Raw genomic sequence first — 20,726 nt, 5'->3', positions numbered from 1 at the left:
TAAGACACATAGTTATATTTTTTCTTTATGTATATCATTGTTTAGCAATATCTGTGTCATAACCTTAAGTAAAAATTTACCTGAGTACCTGAGTATGGTCTTATCTCCTTGTTCTCACCTATCTTTCTGAGTTGATATTTTTAGAATGAATATATATATATATATATATATATATATATATATATATATATAGGCACACGCATTCTTCTTATTTAGAACACAAACATTTTACTGTTACTTCCTCATTCTTGTATTTTTGTATTGATTTCATAGTTTTATTTATTATCTGACTAGTGTACTTCTTGAAAGAGTGTTTTCCAAAAGTCTTTTTGCTCTAAAACTTCTGAGTTTTTATGTCTAAGAAAAATTTTATTTTACACACATACTTAAATGATATTTTATTGGTTATAATTGTCTAGGTTCAAAATTCTTAACCTCTAACACTTCAAGTGTCTTCTTGCACCCAGCATTGTTGAAAAGCTTGATCTTGGTCTTTTGTAGACCTCTACTTTTTTTTTTTTTTAAATTTACTCCTGTTTTCTTGCTTCTGTTTGCCTGGTGTACTTTTGTTCATCCCCTTATTGTTAGTCTTTCTTTTTAAGTGTGCCTTTCATGTGTAGCATATAGTTGGGTGTTGCTTTGGATCTAAATTAGATATCTTTTTGTTTTAATGGATGAGTTAAGTCTCTTCACATTCAATGTGAGCTCATGCTCACTGCAAAGACTTCTAGGCAGGAGCATAAGAGGTCCCTTGCTGGGATTTAGAATTATTTTCCTCTTTTTACTTAGAGCTATTTTGAAGTTTGGGCATTTTCTGTCTTCTATTTATGTGAAAGATGTGGTTTTTGTATGGCTTTATTTGATCTTGCTTTCCTGTATTGTTTTGAAGGACATATATATATAACATAGAACTAGGAATTTGCTGTTACCTTTAGCTATCTGGAAGTCCCCTGTGTCTGCTTTTTTAAATTCTAAAATCTTAGTGACTTTCTAATTATATAGATTACAGTTTATTTTTAAAAATCATGTTCATTAAGCTGTAGGTTATGTTTTGGGACAAGGTTTTTGATTTTCATTACTCAGGAAAGAATCACCTCAGGCAGAGAGATATATATTGTTTATAAATGTCCAGTTTTATGAGCTATTAATTTAAATGTTAACTACTACAATTCTAGAATCTTAAATCTTTTATGGATTTTGAGAGCCAGTTTTGTCCTGCTCTTTGCTTTTAGGTGGGTACATTTTTTTTAGTGGTTCAGGACAGGTTAGGTGTTTTTTTTTGTTTTTGTTTTATTTTTAATCTCTCCTTCACAATCTCCAGCAAGGGGAGAGAGAGACCCACCCCCCAAGAACCCCACTATAATGTTTTATACTATTATGGTCCCACAGTTTGGCCAATTAGAATCTTTTCTCTTAGAATTTAAGCCTGTTTCTCCTGGTTTGGGCTTCTGTTGCCATAGTGATAAAATGTTCAGCAATCATTACTTGAAGACAATAATGAACTTGACCCTTACATTTTTTGTGTTTTGTTGCTATATAAAACAGCTTTCATTCCTTCATCTTTTTTTTTTTAAATAAATTTATTTATTTTCTTTTTGGCTGCTTTGGGTCTTCATAGCTGCATGAGGGCTTTCTCTAGTTGTGGTAAGCGGGAGCTACTCCGTTGCGGTACGCGGGCCTCTCACTGCGGTGGCCTCTCCCGTTGCGGAGCACGGGCTCTAGGCACGCAGCCTCAGTAGTTGTGGCTCGCGGGCTCCAGAGTGCAGGCTCAGTAGCTGTGGTGCACAGGCCTAGTTGCTCCGCAGCATGTGGGATCCTCCCAGGCCAGGGATTGAACTCGTGTCCCCTGCATTGGCAGGCGGATCCTTAACCACTGCACCATCAGGGAAGCCCCTATATATATATATTTTTAATATAAATCATTTTCTGTTCCTTTAGCCACTTTGATAATTTTTATTTGATTCCTCTTCAGGAATCAAATTTATAATGTGTAATGTGTAATTGACCCCAACTTAAAATAAGGACATTTATAATGTCCATTTATAATGTGTAATTGACCCCAACTTAAAATAAGGACATAGTAACCCAAATAAAAATAGCAGGAGTAATTTGCAAAATTTGCATGATTTTTTTTAATGGTCTACAGTTGTGGTGTTTTTCCATGGCAGTTCTGGTTTATAAGTCTAGCTACATCAGCCAGGTCTATTTTGATCAGTTATTAAAATAATCATAATCGCAGCTTGTCTTATTTAGAATTTGTGATAGGTCAGAAAGAGACTGACTACCTGTGGGAAAAAAAGGTTTGCTAAGGATATGGAAGGTCTAAAGCATATAAAGCAGAAATATCCATTTATTTATAAACAACAGATTAATAAGTAGGATTAATCACTGATTTGGCAGATGCTTTAAACTGTTAATTACATACCAGTCCCTTGTCTTCATTCAAGTGGTTTCTTCACCACTAGCCTAAATAATAAAATGATTATTCTAAACGCATTATTCTAAAATGCGTTTGTAAAATTTGTAAAGTTACCTGTAAATTAAAAACATGTTAAAATTACAAGATTTTAAGTAAGATAAAGTATCTAATCAGCTTTTGGTTATGACAGTAACCCTGCTCCAACTAAGGCAAAAAAAAAAGGGACTTGATTGGCTGATGGAAATGGTGGAAAGGACAGGGATTGTGCTGATCTCATGGACGCGTGGATCTGGGAACTCAAATGTGCCACATGAGAGTAGCTTCTTCCCTCCTGCTTTCATCTCCCTCCTCTCTTGTTTTCTAACTCCTGTAACTGCTTCTCTCCTACTGCTTTCTCTGTGAGGACAAGACTATATTTTGAGATCAAAGACAGAGTTCTTACTTGATGCTTCAACTTAGAAAAATCTAGAAAGGCTTTGTGTCCGGTTCACACACCCATCCCTGGACCCATCCTATGGCCGGGGGATAGGGCACTCTGACTCGGCCCAGGTTTTAACCAGGTTTTAACCAGGTTTTAAGCGTATTTCTGAGTGGGTAGGGGGCGGGGTGGGGAAGGGGAGTTGGGGAGGGAGAGGCGGTAATGTGCAGTTTGTTATCAGAAGTGGGAAGAGAGGTGTATTGGAGAAGTAGCAGCAATAACTAACTGAAGGAAAGGGAACTTGATCATTTAAGATTTTGCATTGGTTAAAGCCAGAGTTCTGTTTTCCATTTGTGGCTTTCTAATTTTTTCTTAAGGTTTTTAGAAACATTTTTAAAAACTATCTGTCACTTAGTATATCCTTCTCTCTACTTATTATACTCCATCTTGAGATGAGCTATCTATTGTATATCATCTTAGTAGGGAGAAGGAGACTTCTACTTGGCCAGTTGAACAAGTTCTTTTACAGAATTTGAACAGCAAAGTAAGAGATGGAAAAATACATGGCAACATTTGAAAAGCCAGACAGTTCGTATACGTGTCCTTGCTTGTGATTCTGGCCAATTATTCTAGCCTGGTTCTGGCTCTCTGGTTCCCCACTGATGCATTGATTCTCTTATATCTTCCCAGGAAGGTCCCTTTTTGCAAATAATGACCAGAGTGGATTTCCAGCACTCATGGCAAGAACCTTGGCTTTCAATGGGTTGATATAAAAGCTGCCTTTCTCAATAAACTTGTTCTAAGGATTTTTGACAATAGAGAAATCACAAATACAACTTCTCTTGCTTGCCTTATCTATTACTTTCTTTTGATAATTGAGACTGACATCAAATGAAGCCAAGAGATTACACTAGAACTTTGGTACCTAATATAACATTACTAGCCACATAGAGCTATTTAAATCTAATTTTAAATTAATTAAAATAAAAAAAATTAAAAGTTCAGTTCCTCAGTCACACTAACTACATTTTAAATGTACAATAGCCACATGTAGCTAGGAGCTATCATATTGGGTGGTGCAAATTATAGAACATTTCCATCATTAAAGAAAGCTCAGTCAGACAGTGCTGTTGCACACTAAGTTCCTTAAAGATAAGGATTCTGTCCGTTATTCTCTGGCGTATCTGCAACACTTAGGACTGGGCTCAGCATTTCTAGGTACTCAGTAAATATTTGTTGAATGTTGAAGTGACACACATCAGCTGCCTGCCATAGAAAACCTAGGCAATAATCAGCATAATTAGCTACCCTGTACTTTGAAGAGAACTTGAAACAGCTCCATCTCACTGTCATTTCAAATGTTTCCCATTGAACTTTTCCCCAGCTGCATACTCTTGTACCTTGGCCCTCCAGTTTGCCTACCAAATATACTTCCATTGTTTCCATAATTACTTTTAAAATATAAAGTACTTGATCTCATAGTTTTTCATTCCCCAACTTACCCTTCACCTTTTGATTTCTCCCCATCAGCAACCCATTAAAGCTGTCCTTTTAACAATTTTTGCTGTAGCCTCTGAAATCTGTTCCATTACCTGTAAATTTTGTACATCTCCACAGTTTTTAAATCACCCCCCTCACTGATACTTTGTCCTGATGGTATATTGTCTGGCAACCTTTTTAAGTGGAAATTATTCCTCCTTCCCCTCTCCTGCAACCTAGGGACCAAGAAGAAAAATCAGTGTTTGTGAACCACACTCTTGCTTCCAGACCATTGTTTGACTAACTTTGGTTAAAATGACTTTTCCTTTGGTATTCCTTGCATTCATCTTACCCCTGTCTTTTTCTCTACCAATTACTAATCTACAGGATATTCCGCAACAGTCACTGAGGACCTTGACTTCCGTTTCAACTTTTTTCTATTTTCTATCCTTTGCCATCATTCTAATTGACTATAATATTGATATTGTTGACTCATCCAACACCTTAGCCTTTTGTTCATTTTATCTTCATTCTGACATTCTTCATCTTTATTCTAAGCCCCTTCGCTTAGCCATATTTTGGACCTTGTCATCTCTTAGAGCCAATCATTTCAAAGACGTACATTTTTTTTCTCTTTTCCACTCCATTCTCACTGAAGATAATGAAACTGGTAGTTCTTGTACTTTTAAAAAAAATTCTTCCAGTCTCTTAGCCTGCTTCCCTTGCCGCCGTTCAGCTTGGAAACTATGTCCACTGTTCTGTGCTCTCACTTGTACCTGAGCAAAGGCTCCTGGATATGAATTCTTTCAACTTCCCACTATTTGAGAATTTCTACATCTTCATCCATCCTCTCCTCCCTTTCTGTTTTAATTAAGATTCTTTTCTCCCTTCACTTCCAAAGTAAAAGTGCTTTTAATCCCACCCCCTTTATTTCCTCCAGTCTTGCTTCAGCAGTTATCCTCTTCTTTACCTCTACCTTTAATTTCTCTGCCTCAGACTCTTATTTTGCCTTTAAGGTCCAGTTCAAATTGTATTTCTCTTATGTAGCCTTTACTGATCCTCTAATGAAAATTAATTGCACCTTCTTCTGTACTTTGTACTTTTAAGACTTATTTTCGTTTGACTTGTGACACCCGTTGACTATTCAAAATCTTCTAATCAAAAGAGATACTATATTCCTAAATCTTCAGCACTGTCTTGTGAAGTAATATCTACCTGTTTTGAACACTTTTGTTATTGAAATTTAAGACCACTGAATTTATTCCTAAACCCTGATCATCCCTTTTAAGGTTACTTTTTATTTGTAAAATGTAATTATCCCTTAGAATCCTAAATGTAATGATCTTAAATCATGGACTAATTTTCTTCTTTAAAAAAATCAAAAATCTCCTATCAATTATGAATTCTAACCCAGCACTGCTTCAGCAAAGTGAACTGAAGAAAATTTTGTAGATCATCTCTTATAGTCTACCAAAATGGTGTACTTACTCCTTTCATGTTTAATGATAGTCAGATACTCTTTACCATTGGTTTCTTTGGCTTCAGTTTTTATAGGTAGGGCATTTTTGTTTCTCTTCATATCTACATAATTATTTAGAAAGTATTCAGGCCGCTAATGCTTTCATAACTGGGTCTTGTTTCTTGTTGATTTATCATGTGTATCCAAAATCTCGACCGGAGCTAAGATATACTTGGGGCCTAACTTTTCTAACTCTGGACCGGAGCTAGGACCCATGGTGTTTTCTCCCCTATTTTCATCTCCATGGTTTTGTAGAAAGAAACCTTTATTAACTCGGTAACCTAAAAGCTCCAAGTTAATAACAACCTTAAACATTTAAGGGAGAAATGCACAGAAAGTTTGAGGGAGTAATAGTATAGCTAGAATTATGGAATAAGAGTATGACTGGTACTGTCAAAGGAGCACAGGAAGAGCAAGACTGGCCCTCTTCCTTTAGGTCCATTGTTTCTGGCGTTTGTATGTAAATATCTCAGGAGCAGTGTATTTTATGGTTTCTTCCATATCATATTGTCCGACCACCTTGTGCATTTAAATGTCTAATCCAGGATTTGGGTTGGTTCATTCAGTCCATCAACAGATACTTACTGAATTTTTTTTTAATAGATCTTTATTGGAGTATAATTGCTTCACAATACCGTGTTAGTTTCTGTTGCACAACAAAGCGAATCAGCCATATGCATACACATGTCCCCATATCCCCTCCCTCTTGAGCCTCCCTCCCATCCTCCCTGTCCCACCCTTCTAGGTCATTGCAAAGCACCGAGCCGATCTCCCTGTGCTATGCTGCTGTTTCGCACCAGCCAACTATTTTGCATTCAGTACTGTATATATGTCAATGTTACTCTCACTTCGCCCCAGCTTTGCCCTCCCACCCCATGTCATCAAGTCTGTTCTCTATGTCTACCTCTTTATTCCTGCCCCACAACTAGGTTCATCAGTACCTTTTTTTTTAGATTCCATATATATGCATTAGCATACCGCATTTGTTTTTCTCTTTCTGACTTCACTCTGTGTGACAGACTCTAGGTCCATCCCTCACTACAAATAACTCAATTTCGTTTCTTTTTATGGCTGAGTAATATTCCATTGTGTATATGTGCCACGTCTTCTTTATCCGTTCATCTGTCGGTGGTCATTTAGGTTGGTTCCATGTCCTGGCTATTATAAATAGTGCTGCAATGAACATTGTGGTGCATGTCTTTTTTTGAATTATGGTTTTCTCAGGGTATTAGTGTTTAAAGCACAGCCCTAGGCCTTTGAGAATATTGTCTTCCCAAGAAACATTTCTAATTGGGTTGAAAAGGCATGCTAGCAACGCTAAACTATAACTAGTACGTGCCAAACAAATTATATTTGAGGTAAATGAAGGATTTTTAAAAGGGAAGGTTGAGGGCTTATCCTGTCAAAGCTAATTAGTGTATAGTCTTTCTCATGAGGTTAGTTAGTCCCTTGGTCACCAGGGATATGCTGTGTTTTAAGGTTTTGGCTGAGAATGTATCATTCGTTTTGAAAAGGACACAAATTGTGTAAGTGTGCATTCATCTCAGGGATGAAAACTCATAATATATTTTATAGAATACAGCATGGTGTCTGTACTAGATAGTTTTCTTTTAAATTCTGAATTTAAAATCAGTATAATTACGGCATAATGAAGTGGGAGACAGAGATACTTACTTGGGTGTGAGAAGACCTGGGTCTCATCTTGATTTGGCTACTTGGTAGCTGTGTGATTTGGGCCTAACTTTGCTAAGCCTCAACCTCTTTTTCTGTATTATCTGGAATTATAAAGATGACTCTGCTTACTTCCATACAACTATTATGAGAAATTACTACAATTGGCCAACCTTAATTAAATGCCTGTTATACTATAGACATCATGGTAGGCATTTAGGATACATGTAGGAGCTCTATAACCCAGTAGAGTGAAGGTGAGGTAGCAGTATATCTGAAAGCATTTTGTAAATTGTGAAATACTGTATGGCTATAAGATGGCTTCTTCTAAACTGGACTCCTTTCTCCTGCCTTACTGACCCACTAGGCACTCTTCCACCAAAGCCGTTTGTTCAGGCTGTTCCCTGTGTTTGTCAAGATCCTACCCACCAGAGCTTTATCTCCATGTAGTAATCTCTCATCCTTCTAGATAGACTTGATTTCTCATCTTCTCTATGCCCATAGTTTGTAGATTTTTCCATAGCAGAAGCAGAAATTTGTTACATTTTAATTATATGTGGACACAGCTTAGTTGCCTGAAGTCAAAATCTTTGCCTTCGAATCTACCGCTTTATATAGCACAGTGCCTTGTGTCAATATGGGCACTCAATAATATGATTGTCTAATTCAGTGAAATATATGAACTGTGGATTTTTAATAATGTCTTTTGTTGGGTTGTGATTTTTAGGTTAAAACTTCAACAACAAATTGTGAATATTGAAAATGCAGAGAAAGAAAAAAATGAAAATTCTGACCTGAAACAGGTATTATTTTAGCAAACATTTTGCTTTTATTTTTTTAAGTGCTTCTTTAAATCTGTGTTTTTGAATCTTTATTGGAATTTTATATATAAATATTCTGAAAATATCACTCCTATTGATAATGAATTGATGAGGTTGATATGTAAAGATAAAGTGTTTAGACCTCTTTAAGCTCTTGTTTAGTAAGCTTCTTTTGTTTTTCTTTTGTTTTTCTTAAGATATTTATATGCTGTGGCTCATGATGATATTTTTTAAAATTATAGTTTAAAGGGCAGTATTTTGAATTACTTGTGTGATTGACTTGTAACTTTGCATTTCTTATTCCATGAGCTATTTTTTATTATATCCCTATGAAATCTAAGAGTTGTATTTATGGAAGGAAATTCATATTTTAATTAAAGTTGTTTGAGTTCAGGAAAGATTTATATGGGCAAAACAAATTATGAGGAGTGAAAATTCCATTTTTAGGATTTATGCTTGCATGCTAGCTGGCATTGCTTTGCATGTATAGTTATGGTTTCTAAGTCTCAAGTAGGAGGGCATAATGTGTGATACTCTGAGAGAAGTTATCTAGTCTCATTGACATTGGGCTTTCTGTCATCCTGTAGATATGGAGAAGTATTAAGCTCTTTGAAAGTTGCTTGTTCAGCCAGCTGTAATACAGGTTTTATATTTACAGCTCCAGTTAAAAATACTGAATAGTTCTTCATGGAGAAATTCATTCTAAAATAGAAATGAGACATACCTTTTTACTTTATTCTTCTGACAGTTGCTCTTTGGACCTATACAGTTCTGTATGTGGCTTTGCTACCATCAGGAAGTAATGGAATTATTTCCCATTTATTGCATAAAGAATCTGGTTTCTTTTGGCTCTTGGGTCTTGTAATGGATTCTTTTGATCTGAAGTCACTTGACTCTCTGCCTCCAAACTTCTCTCAAGAGAATGGCTTAGAGAGGTAGAAGAAAGTGAAAGAAAAATGAATACTTGTTTATTAATTGGTAAAATGGCTTTTGCAAGAATTAGGTGTAAATATGTCCCAAATGAATTATTTGGATAAGACTTAAGAGCAATGTGAATCTCCTAGCCTGTTAATCTGTAACTAGATAATTAGCTACTTTTCATGAGAAAAAGTACTCCCAGATAAAGGTAAACTGGGATGGAGAAGAAGCCTGAGTGACATTTCACAGTTTGATAAATGGTTCTAGAGGCCAAGGAATCCCTACCATTCATTAGGTTTCTCAGAGCATCTTTCTTCTGCCCAACACTGTATAAAATGCTTAAAAACTACTCAAAAACAATGTGAGAATGATCCTTCCTGCATTTATGATTCCTGACTATTCAGAGAGCAGAACCCTTGGAAGGAGTGCTAATCACAAGGTTGTGGGAGTGGGAGAATGGATTTTCTTAGGAGCTTTCCCAGCTTACCTTTTAAAATCTGTTCTTTCCTCGGAGGCTAGGAGACTCTAATATTTGGATTCTCTTTGCTCACCTCCCTGCTCTCCTTCTAATGACACTTCTCCCCATTTCTGGTACCTTTTCTGGCCTGCTTATTTGGGGAAGAAGAGAGAGGACTCAGTGGCAGATTGAGGAATAGGGTTCTTGATGGTCTCTGCTTATATTAAGATATGATCCTAATGCTGCTGCCTTTTTTTTTTTTTTTTTAACGTTTTTATTGGAGTATAATTGCTTTACAATGGTGTGTTAGTTTCTGCTTTATAACAAAATGAATCAGTTATAAATATACATATATACTATATCCCCTCCCTCTTGCATCTCCCTCCCACCCTCCCTATCCCACCCCTCTAGGTGGTCACAGAGCACCAGGCTGATCTCCCTGTGCTATGCGGCTGCTTCCCACTAGCTATCTATTTTACATTTGGTAGTGTATATATGTCCATGCCACTCTCTCATTTCGTCCCAGCTTACCCTTCCCCCTCCCCGTGTCCTCAAGTCCATTCTCTAGTAGGTCTGCGTCTTTATTCCCGTCTTGCCCCTAGGTTCTTCATGACCATTTTTTTTTTCCTTTTAGATTCCATATATATGTGTTAGCATACGGTATTTGTTTTTCTCTTTCTGACTTACTTCACTCTGTATGACAGACTCTAGGTCCATCCACCTCACTACAAATAACTCAGTTTCCTTTCTTTTTATGTCTGAGGAATATTCCATTGTATATATGTGCCACATCTTCTTTATCCACTCATCTGTCGATGGACACTTAGGTTGCTTCCATGTCCTGGCTATTGTAAATAGTGCTGCGATGAACATAGTGGTACATGACTCTTTTTGAATTATGGTTTTCTCAGGGTATATGCCCAGTAGTGGGATTGCTGGGTCGTATGGTAGTTCTATTTTTAGTTTTTTAAGGAACCTCCCTACTGTTCTCCATAGTAGCTGTATCAATTTACATTCCCACCAACACTGTATGAGGGTTCCCTTTTCTCCACACTCTCTCCAGCATTTATTGTTTGTAGATTTTTTGATGATGGCCATTCTGACCGGTGTGAGATGATACCGCATTGTAGTTTTGATTTGCATTTCTCTAATGCTGGTGCTTTTTATAATTTCATTCCAGGGTGTCCTGAAGGGCACATCAGTTGGGTGTGGCATTTGTGAGGGAAGATGCTTAGTGTCCTCTGTGTCTCTCATATTCTATTGCATTTGTTTAGTGGCCTTATGTTTCTCTTCTTTCTTCTCTTTTAAGCAAATCAGTAGTTTGCAGATCCAAGTGACCTCACTTGCACAGTCAGAGAATGAGTTGCTGAATTCAAACCAAACACTGAAGGAAATGGTGGAGAGGTTAAAACAGGAATGCCGAAATTTAAGAAGCCAAGCTGAAAAAGCGCAACTAGAAGTTGAAAAGTAGAGTTTGCTCTTTTTTTTTTTTATGTACAAACTGTTTCTTCTTTCTGCTATATTATACATAGTTCTTTTAATGATGATTCCAGTGTTGAATGTATTTTGGGAACTAGTTACAAATACCCCATTGACAGTGTACAGTGGTCTTAGGTAATGTATTTTCTGTTTCTAGAGATGAGCTTTATGGACTCTTGGATTGCTTAAAAAAAAAAAAGAAAAGAAAATAGACATCTAGGGAAGAAGACCTTTTAAAATTCTGCCTGACCACAGTATTATGAAAACCTTCAAAGAAACACTTCTGTATTCATTGAGTAAATCAATACATTTCTTACTTCAAATATCTAAATTCTTCTGAATGCCAGAGAACAGAAACAAAATTTTTGATGTGTACAGCTTACTTCTTAGAATTACAGTTATAATCTTTTGGATTTTCCCTTTGAAAAGCTCATTTACTTGTTTATATTTTTTGATTTTGAAATCTCTTCGTAGTAGACAGTCTAGTAAACTGGTAGGGAGATGATTTTGGTGACCAAGATCTTATATTCCCTGGAAAATGTTGTTTATATATGGTAGAAAACTACTATTTTGTATTTGCTTTGTTATTATAACATCATTATTATAAGTTTTTGAATCTATGAAACATTATTCTTTTTACAGTTTTTCTTCTGAAGGCTACCTTGCCACATAAAATTTTTTCCTTATTTTTCTATTATTTAATATTTTAAGGCTTGTCCATGGACTCATATATGTGGTTGAATTTCAAGAAAAGGAAGTAAGCAAGATAACTGTCCATAATGTGTTGTGACATTCCACAGGATCCAAATTATTTTGCTTATATTTTGCAAAATAATAGGAATTTGTATCTTGGGATCCTCAAGTGATTTGAAATGTGCTTAAGAATTCCAATCATAGTATAGCTAGCAAATGTAACTAACTTATCATTGGTTTCTGAATGTTATTCATAGGATAATATAGCAGAAAATAGCTGGACTTGGGGTCAATAGAATGTGATTTTGATCCCAGCTAAGATACTTAAAATCTGTTTGACCTTACTCATGGAATCTGACTCCTCAGGGTTTGTATATCTCATTTCTACTGCCTATAGTGATGATACTAAAAATCATAAAGTATACAGAAGAGCTTTAAAGATGTAAGTTGTTATGATGTTACTATAAAATACCATTTATATGAATTTTACTCTAGCCAGGAAACATACCACATTAAGACTTGATACCAAGGTTGATTTTTAACCGTCTTTATTAGGCCCAGTTTTTAATAGCTTGGTGGTATCATGGTTTAAAGCTGATTATCAGTTGTTTGTCCTGCCACCACCCACCCCCCTCCGTTAACTAGGTATAAGTCTTTAAGCAAGTTAGTTAACAGCTCTAAGCCTCAGTTTCCTCAGCTATAAAATGGAAATGATAGACATACCTAACTCAGGGGTTACTGTGAAGAATAAATGGTGTAGTACACGTACTGTTCTAAGCCCAGTGGCTGGCTCACAGGAAATACTCAGTAATGGTGGTGATAGCAGATACGTGGCCATGCAAGAATGCCTGTGTTGGATTATGAAGGCTGTGGGTGAAGTAGGTAGTGAGTTTGATTATACTTGTGGTAATATCTCTTCTAAGAGTTAACATCTCATGTTTTGCATACGTTCTTCTGACAGGGCATTGGAAGAGAAGCAAATACAGTGGTTGGAAGAAAAGCATAGGCTTCATGAACGTATCACTGACAGAGAAGAAAAATATAATCAAGCTAAGGAGAAATTGCAGCGAGCTGCAATTGCCCAAAAAAAGGCAAGTGGTTCTCATTAAAGTGATTTCTATAGAGTGAAAGCATAACTATTTTAGGAGAATAAAATGTATTATTAAAACTGAGACTTCACTGGTATGTTCAGTTTGATATTTAAACATGACATTTTGCTGTCACCTTGTAAAGATAAATTGGGAAAATGCAAACTGCTCAACAGGTTTATTTCTAAATGTTGTGTACAAGTCAGTTTTTCAGAGTATGCATTTTTCCACAGAGACAGTGGTTTTCATTGATAAAGTTTCTAGACCAGCCCATACAAGTCTCATTTAACTCATTCTGCGCTTAAATTACAGGGTGATTAGGCCTGTTTCAACTGTGCTTAACTAATACTTGTAACATTGTTTTTGTGGTTACAATACTTTTTTGCTTCCAACTCAGGAATATAGAAGCAAGTATCTCATTGCCCCAGCAGAAGGAACTAGGACTCCCCTGGCTTCTGAAACAGCCACGATAGTTCCCACAGCCATGATCTTTTTAAAGTTTCATCTTTGCAGGCATATTTTCTCCAGAACCTAAAAACTTTGTTTTCTTGGAACTAATCCAGGGCATCATGGAACTAATGTAACCAGATGATTCATCTGAGTCAGTGGTTTACAACTTTTTTTCTACTCAACAAACCCAAGGAATGTAGCATAGCCCCATCAGTAACCATGGCTCTCCATGGCAGCGATTCAGCAGTTATTTTTAGCAAGATTGGAGCATGTGTGTTGGGGGAAGGGGAAGGAAGTATTTTAAAAAAAATCCCACAAATGATTTGGATATGTCTCCATTTGATAAGTTCCTTTAGTAGTGGCATTGGTTGTGGGGAAGTGAGAAGGTCTGAAATGAGAGGAATTCGTACCTCTAGACATAGGCACACCAGTGTCTTAATATCTGTATGTTTATTGGTAAGGTTAGCTGTTCATATTTGCATAAGAGAAGAGAAGTGTATATCATTTACATATTCTGAATTTGGAAATCAAGGACACAGTTTTTAGTTACCTGTTTACATGATTAGATATAACTGCCAAATTCATCCTGATAGTTGGAGTGACAACATGAGAAGCCTAAAAGTCATTACTTCCCCACTTTCTTGGTTTATGAATGTTGCTTTTCTCTTTCCATTATGCTAAAAGTAGTATAACATTGAGATTAGAAAACAGCACTTAACTATATAGGATCCCAGTGTTTCATACTCAAATATAAATACTTATGTTGTTGTTTCATTGTTTTTTTTCCCCTGTGTGTATCACTTCTCTTTCTTTCTGTCCATGTAAGTACTGAGCAGTGTATGGGTATTGATGGGATTTTAGTGAAGTTATTTCATGGCTTGGGATGATCTCCGAAATCCTACTTATGCTTCCTTGTACTGTTTGAAGCCTAAAAGCATCTGATGCCAGATTAGCTAGAAATCATAAGAAATTATAAGAGCTGATTTTATCTTTTACAGAAAAACTTTTATGTTGAGGTTTTAGAGATAAGTGTCTTAGAGATCAGATTCTAATTATTGAGGCTAGGTTGGGTTGACTTCTTTTGGAGCAAAAGTGACATCCAGTGGTGAGAGAGATTATTAACTAATCATAGGTATACCAGAAAGAGGGGAGGAGGTGATATTTTAAGAAACATGCGAAGTAACGTTTCATCAGTATTGACCTAGGATGAATGTTTTTCCTACTGAAATAACTGCCAAATGATGGGGGTGAACATAGTAAACACCTATTTTACTTTTAAAAATGTGATCTGTGGATAATGATTTTAAGTTGCAGGAAATTGTTAAGCTCAATTCAGTAAAAATTATGACCCAGAGCTGTCCCATCATGTGGAACACTGCCCTATAGGCTTACAACTTTACCTCAATTAAAGTGGAAAAGCAGGTAGTACATGTGACATAGAAATACTGTAAAAAGTATGTAAGTATATATAATTTTAGGGCTGGGGGATCTTAGCATTCAGTAGTTTTTACAGATTTGGAAACTGAAGTGGTAGGGAGCCAAGATCATTGACTAGTTAGGAATGCTGTGACTAAAATCTACATTTTTCTATTCTTAATCCTGTGCTTTTTCTGCACTGTTACTCTTTTAATTTCCCCCTTTCTTTGATTCGAGATACTTTACTGCTTTTCCCTTCATTATAACCATAATCCACATGAGTCTTATTTCCTGTGGCAGAATGATCACTATAAAATTAATTTTTTAAACTCAAACCCTTTTCCCATTCAAGTTAAATATAATGCTTCTGTATGAAAATGTTGGCTATAAGATTACATAAATATGATTCGTAAAATTGCAACAGACTTTTAAGTTTCTTAGATGACAAAGATCATAACTTTCTTGTGTAGTAAGACTTAAATTAAGTCACAAAACATTAACTCTAGGGCAGAAATCATAGTCCTTTAGAGTTACTTTCCTGTGAGAGGTTCTTACAACTGGAGAGTAGCAGCTTTATTTTTTTTTCCCCAAGCTAGGTAAGATGGCTTCATTTACAGCTCCAACCTCCTAAGCACAGAGATTATGTCATTTCTGGTAAGTGTTTTTAGGTAGAGTCTTTGTGTAATGATATTTTGCTGTGTTGATTTGTTTGGAAAAGTTGGACCGGGTATCTTGAGTTGGAATGCCCTTCTGTAATTGATGACTTCTCTGTATGTTTTTCCCCACACACTGTTGAAATGTGAGTATGAAGAGAGATCTCTTGGTATGAGGACAATGAGTTGTGCTTTTCCTTTTGAGGCACTTGAAATGATAACTTGTTATTTTTATTCTAAGGTATATCTCTGAAATAATTCTTGGTTAGATGTTTTGAACGGTTTTGAGAAAGAAATGAACCATAGTCTTGAAGTTATAAAATATCTATTGAATATGTTGTGTGGCCTGGCATTATGTTATACACCGAGGGGAAAATAGAAGCCATGATTAATTCCTGCCCTTGATGACCATATAATCTAATTGGAGAAATAAAATAACATGCAGTACCTAAAGAATCTATTAGTCACTTCGATGTGATCTGTGTGGACACTAAAGTTTGAGAACTACTGTGCTAGGGAGAAGAAAGCCTTAAGACAGGGAGACTAGTCAGGAGGCTATTTATAATCATCTTAAAATGAGGTAAGAAGTCTGGAATTCGGGCTTGCAATATAGAATGAAGGTGAAGGATGACTCCTAGAAGTATTCCAAAGGAAAAAATTAACAGAATATAGTGCTGAATAAGAAGAAAGAGAAAAATATGAAGTATTTTAGCTATGAGAGGACGTAGAGGAGTTGTCATGATGGAATAAAGACCATGTGTCAGTTGAGTAGAAAGGGAAGGTACATTTGACTAAACACACGTCAGGTACGAACTGATGGCAGTGCATCCATGTAGACATGTCCTAGACTCTTTTTTTTTTTTTTTTTTTTGGCTGCACTGAGCAGCATGTGGAACTTCCCCGACCGGGGATTGAACCCGTGCCCCCTGCAGTGGAAGTGTGGAGTCCCAGCCACTGGACCACCAGGGAAGTCCTGTCCTAGACTGCTAAGTGAAGATACCATGTAGATAACCAGAAATAATGGAATGTAAAGCGTGGAGATCAGTAATTCAGCTTAGGGGTGTATAATTAGACACTTGAGATTTTGAGAACTGCTGAAGAATAAAAGGACTAAGAACTAAGTTGACTTGGACATAGGAGCTGGATTTAGTAGAGGAATGGTCATAGAGGTAGAAGCTATAGGATGGTGTTATAGAAGCCACAGGAAAAGAAGGGAATCAAAGGTAAATGGTCGTGATTATTGAAGAGAGTTCATTGAATTTGGCTAAAAGGTGATAAAAGGAAAATTTCAGCTTTGATTCTTGCATCAGTATTCTTTTGATTTTTCTTTAACTCTTTTGTGTTGTAATGTGTGTGACACTAAGGCATCCATTTGATAAACCTATGATTCTATTGGACTGATAAAGTCAAAATTACAATCATTTCTTACAGCCACTTTCTCCTCTGGACTTTCATTTCTTTCAGTAGAATATCATTCTTCCAATTACTTAGTCTTCAAACCTTTGATTCATCCTAAGGGCTCCCTTTCCCCAAATATAGTCAGTCACTGTATTCATTTCCTAGGGCTGCTATAACAAATTACTACAAACTGTGTGGCTTAAAATAACAGAAATTTATAATCGCACAGTTCTGGAAGTTAGAAGTCCAAAATCAAGGTGCTGATAGGGCCGTGCTCCCTCCAACGGCTCTGGGGAAGGATCTGTTCCATGCCTCTCTCCTAGCTTGTGGTGGTTGCTAGCAATCCTTGGTGTTCCTTGGCTTGCAGACACATCACTTCAATCTGTGCCTCTCTCTTCACATGGTGTGTGTGTCTGTCTTTATATCCAGATTTCTCCCTTTTTATAAGGGCACAAGTCAATATTGGATTTAGGGCCCACCCTAATCCAGTATAACCTCATCTTAACTTTACCCTTTTTTCAGATAAGGTCACTCTGGAGTGTTTTCCAACACCAAGAACCAATTATCTAATTCTCTGGACACCAACTGGGTGCCAGTAATTCAATTAAATTCTGACACTACATCAGATTCCACAAATTAAAGGGTTCAGCCTCAAGACTAACCCCATGTCAGGTGTCAGGTCCTTAGCCATCTGCACTGCTGACCAATGACTATAAATTGGGGTTCCCATAACACCCCCCACCTAGGTTCATAGAACTCAGGAAAACATTTTACTTGTATTTACTGGTTTATTAGAAAGGATACAACTCAGGAACAGCCAAATAGAAGAGATGTATAGGGCAAGGTATGGAGGGGGAGGGGTGCCCTCTCTGGGAGTGCCACCCTTCTAGCAAATCAATGTATTCACTATCCTGGAAGCCTTCCAGGTATCCTTGTTCAAGAGTTTTTAATAGATATCAATCTAGTACCACCACTCCCAGAAGTGGAGGGTGGAGAGTGGGAGGTGGGAGGTGGGAATAGTGCTGCAAGTTCCTACCTTCTTACCACTTGGTCTTTCCAGTGACTAGCTCTATTTTGAGATTACCTAGGGGTCCCACCCTAAGTTAACTCATTAGTATTAACTCAGGTATGATTGAAAAGAGCTGGTTATGAATAGCAAAAGATGCTCTTGTGACTCAGGAAATTCCATGGGTTTTAGGAGCTCTGTGCCAGGAGCCCAGGGCAAAGACCAGATATATTTCTTCTTATATCATAGTCACATTCTGAGATTCTGAGTAAACATAAATATTTGGGAGACACTGTTCTACCCAGTATAGTCACTAGAGCCTGTGAATTCTTCCTTTATAATGTATCTCACATTTTCCCCACCTCATTTCTTTTTATTCTTATTGCAACATCCTAGCTCAGACTCTCTTCACTACGAGGTTTCTCTATATTCGTTTAGTCAGTTTACTCAACAGATTTATTGAGAACCTACTCTGTATTATACCAGGTACTGTTTTATTCACAGGGATACAGAAATAAAGACTCTGCACTGAGGAGTTTATGTTGTAGTGGATGGGAGACGCGGAGTAAAGAAACAAATGTCAGGTGGAGATGTGTGCTAAGAGGAAAACTAAGGGGGATAGAGGGCATTGTTTTATATAGGTGATCAGAGAAGCCTCTGATAAAGTAACGTTTGAGCAGAGACCTCGAGGAAAGAAGGGGGAGGCCATATTTTGTATGTAGGGGAAGAATGTTCCAGAGGGAATAGAAAGTAAAAGAGAGAGGCAGGAGTCTGCTTGGTATGTTGAAGGAATACAAGGAGGGAGACCTGGGTAGCTGGAATGGAGAGAAGTAGTAGGAGGCTAGGTGATGTAGGGGCTTTTTTTGGTTTTTATTCTGAATGAGATAGGAACACACTGGAGAGTTTTGAATTGAGAAATGCTATAATCTGAATTATATTTTCAGGAGAATCTCTGGCTGTTGTGTAGAGGGGCAAACAGGACTCAGGAAGACCACTATTCGGTAGTTCAGATGAGAGATGTAGAGAACTAGTAGTATACTGGTGGTCGGATTCTGTATATATTTTTAAAGGTAGAACTTACAATGGTTATAGGGTATTAAAGAGATAAATCAAAGATGACTAAGATGTTGGGCTTGAGCACGTGGTTAAAATAGAATTGCTGTTTACTGACATGGGAAAGACCTTGGAAGGAACAGGTTTAGGGATAAAATAAAGATGCCTCTTTTGGACACATTAACTCTTTGAGATGCCCATTAGACTTCCAAGTGGAGATACTAAGCATTCTGGTGAATACATGAATCAGGGCTTCAGGGAAGAGGACTAGGCTAGAGATAAAGATTTGGGACTTATCAGCATGTAAATGGTATTGAAAGCAATGGGATTAAATGAGGTCACCTAGAAAGTGAAGGAAGACAGAAAAGAACAGGCTTGAAGATTGAGTTTTGAGGAATTCCAAACTTTAGAAGTTGGGAAGTTAAGGAGACTGAGAAGGAGTGGCCAATATGATAGGAAAAGAACCAAGAAAGTACTAGATGCCAAATGAAGAAAAATGCTTCAAGAAGGATTAGCTGTGTCAAATGACATTATAGTGTCGACGAAAAATTAATCAGGCGACCTAAGAAAGAATTGGAAAATTTTATTCAAGACAAATTTGAGGGTTAAAACCCAAGAAGAGCATCTCAGAAAGCTCTGAGAACTGTTCGGCCCGTTAGAAGTCAAGATACAATTTATATAAGTTTTTTGAGACAGAGGGCTGTACATTAAATGACCTATTACTGACAGTTTACAAAACCCAGATTTTAGTGCCATTGTGGTGGGTCATGTGACCCTTTATAATCAAGAAGGATTGTTCTCTTTCAAGGCATTGTCTTGTTGATGCTCGGAGAATGTTGCTGTTTATGGTTGAGCAGGTGTTCCTGCTGATGGGGGAGGTTTGGTCAATGCATAATGCACATACACAAGGCACAGTGAGGGGAGAGGGGAGGCCAAAGCGCAGAGAAGAATTTTTAGGTTTAAATTTTTCTTGTCTTGCCATAAATATGAATTTTATTTCACAGTGGTAAGATGATAGAATAGTAAGATGAAGACTAAGAATCCATTTGACTGTGTGGTAATTGTTGGTGGCTTTGTCAAGAGTTGTTTCTGTGGAGTAGTAGGTATGCACGTCTGATTGAAATGGAATATAGTTTGTCGAAGGAATTTTGTTGTGAAGAACAAAGAACTGGGGTAATAGCTAGCATTGTGAGAGCAAAAGCTTCTTTTAAGAAGGGAGAAATTATAGGATGATTCAGTAGCAAGGGGAAAATTGATGATGCAGGAGAAGGAGGGGGCAAATGAAGGGATGATATCTTTTAGTAGGCAGAAGGGCATTAGATTCAATTCAGAGAGGGAAGGGATAGAAACACAATGTATCTATTGTACCTGGAAAGAAGACAGAATATATGATTGTAAGTTCCTGATAAATTCATGGATGTAGTGGAAGTTCTCTACTGGTTGCTGCTATTTTCTCAATGCAAAAAAGAATCTGGGTCACCAGCTCAGACTGTGAAGAGTGGAGGTCTAACAGATTTGAGAAGAGACAAGGAGTTGTGAAAGAATGTAAGAGTTTGGGAGAGTGATTGGATTAGGGAAATTAGTAGGATTTCCAGGTACCAATAGGGGGCCCATTTGAAGTAGTGAGACCGGTCAGCATGGGGGTGGTGGTGGTGTGTGTGTGTGTGTGTGTGTGTGTGTGTGTGAGTTAGAAGAAGAAGGAGGCTTGGGTCAAGATAATGAGGGTGCTGCAAAGAAATGATTATGTTAGGGTCTAAGGCATTCATTGGGTCTACTAGTCAACCAGCT

At 37.1% G+C, this 20,726-nt stretch overlaps 1 protein-coding gene across 4 annotated transcripts in view; it reads left to right on the top strand.

Moving 5' to 3' along the window:
• The window catches only part of CEP83 (centrosomal protein 83), a 140,861-nt gene that overhangs the window by 110,249 nt on the left and 9,886 nt on the right, over window positions 1–20,726 (top strand). For all 4 annotated transcript variants that reach the window (XM_059934742.1, XM_059934744.1, XM_059934741.1 and 1 more), the window contains 3 exons: window positions 8,234–8,309; window positions 11,012–11,169; window positions 12,836–12,965. In XM_059934742.1, the coding sequence (XP_059790725.1) occupies window positions 8,234–8,309; window positions 11,012–11,169; window positions 12,836–12,965 (364 nt within the window). The remainder of the gene's footprint in view (window positions 1–8,233; window positions 8,310–11,011; window positions 11,170–12,835; window positions 12,966–20,726) is intronic.

The sequence above is a fragment of the Balaenoptera ricei genome, chromosome 10 (genome assembly GCF_028023285.1).
Source record: "Balaenoptera ricei isolate mBalRic1 chromosome 10, mBalRic1.hap2, whole genome shotgun sequence".
NCBI classification, from domain to species: Eukaryota; Metazoa; Chordata; class Mammalia; order Artiodactyla; family Balaenopteridae; genus Balaenoptera; species Balaenoptera ricei.
The sequence above is the reverse complement of the archived record's forward strand: the minus strand, read 5'-3'. Positions and strand labels throughout refer to the sequence as shown.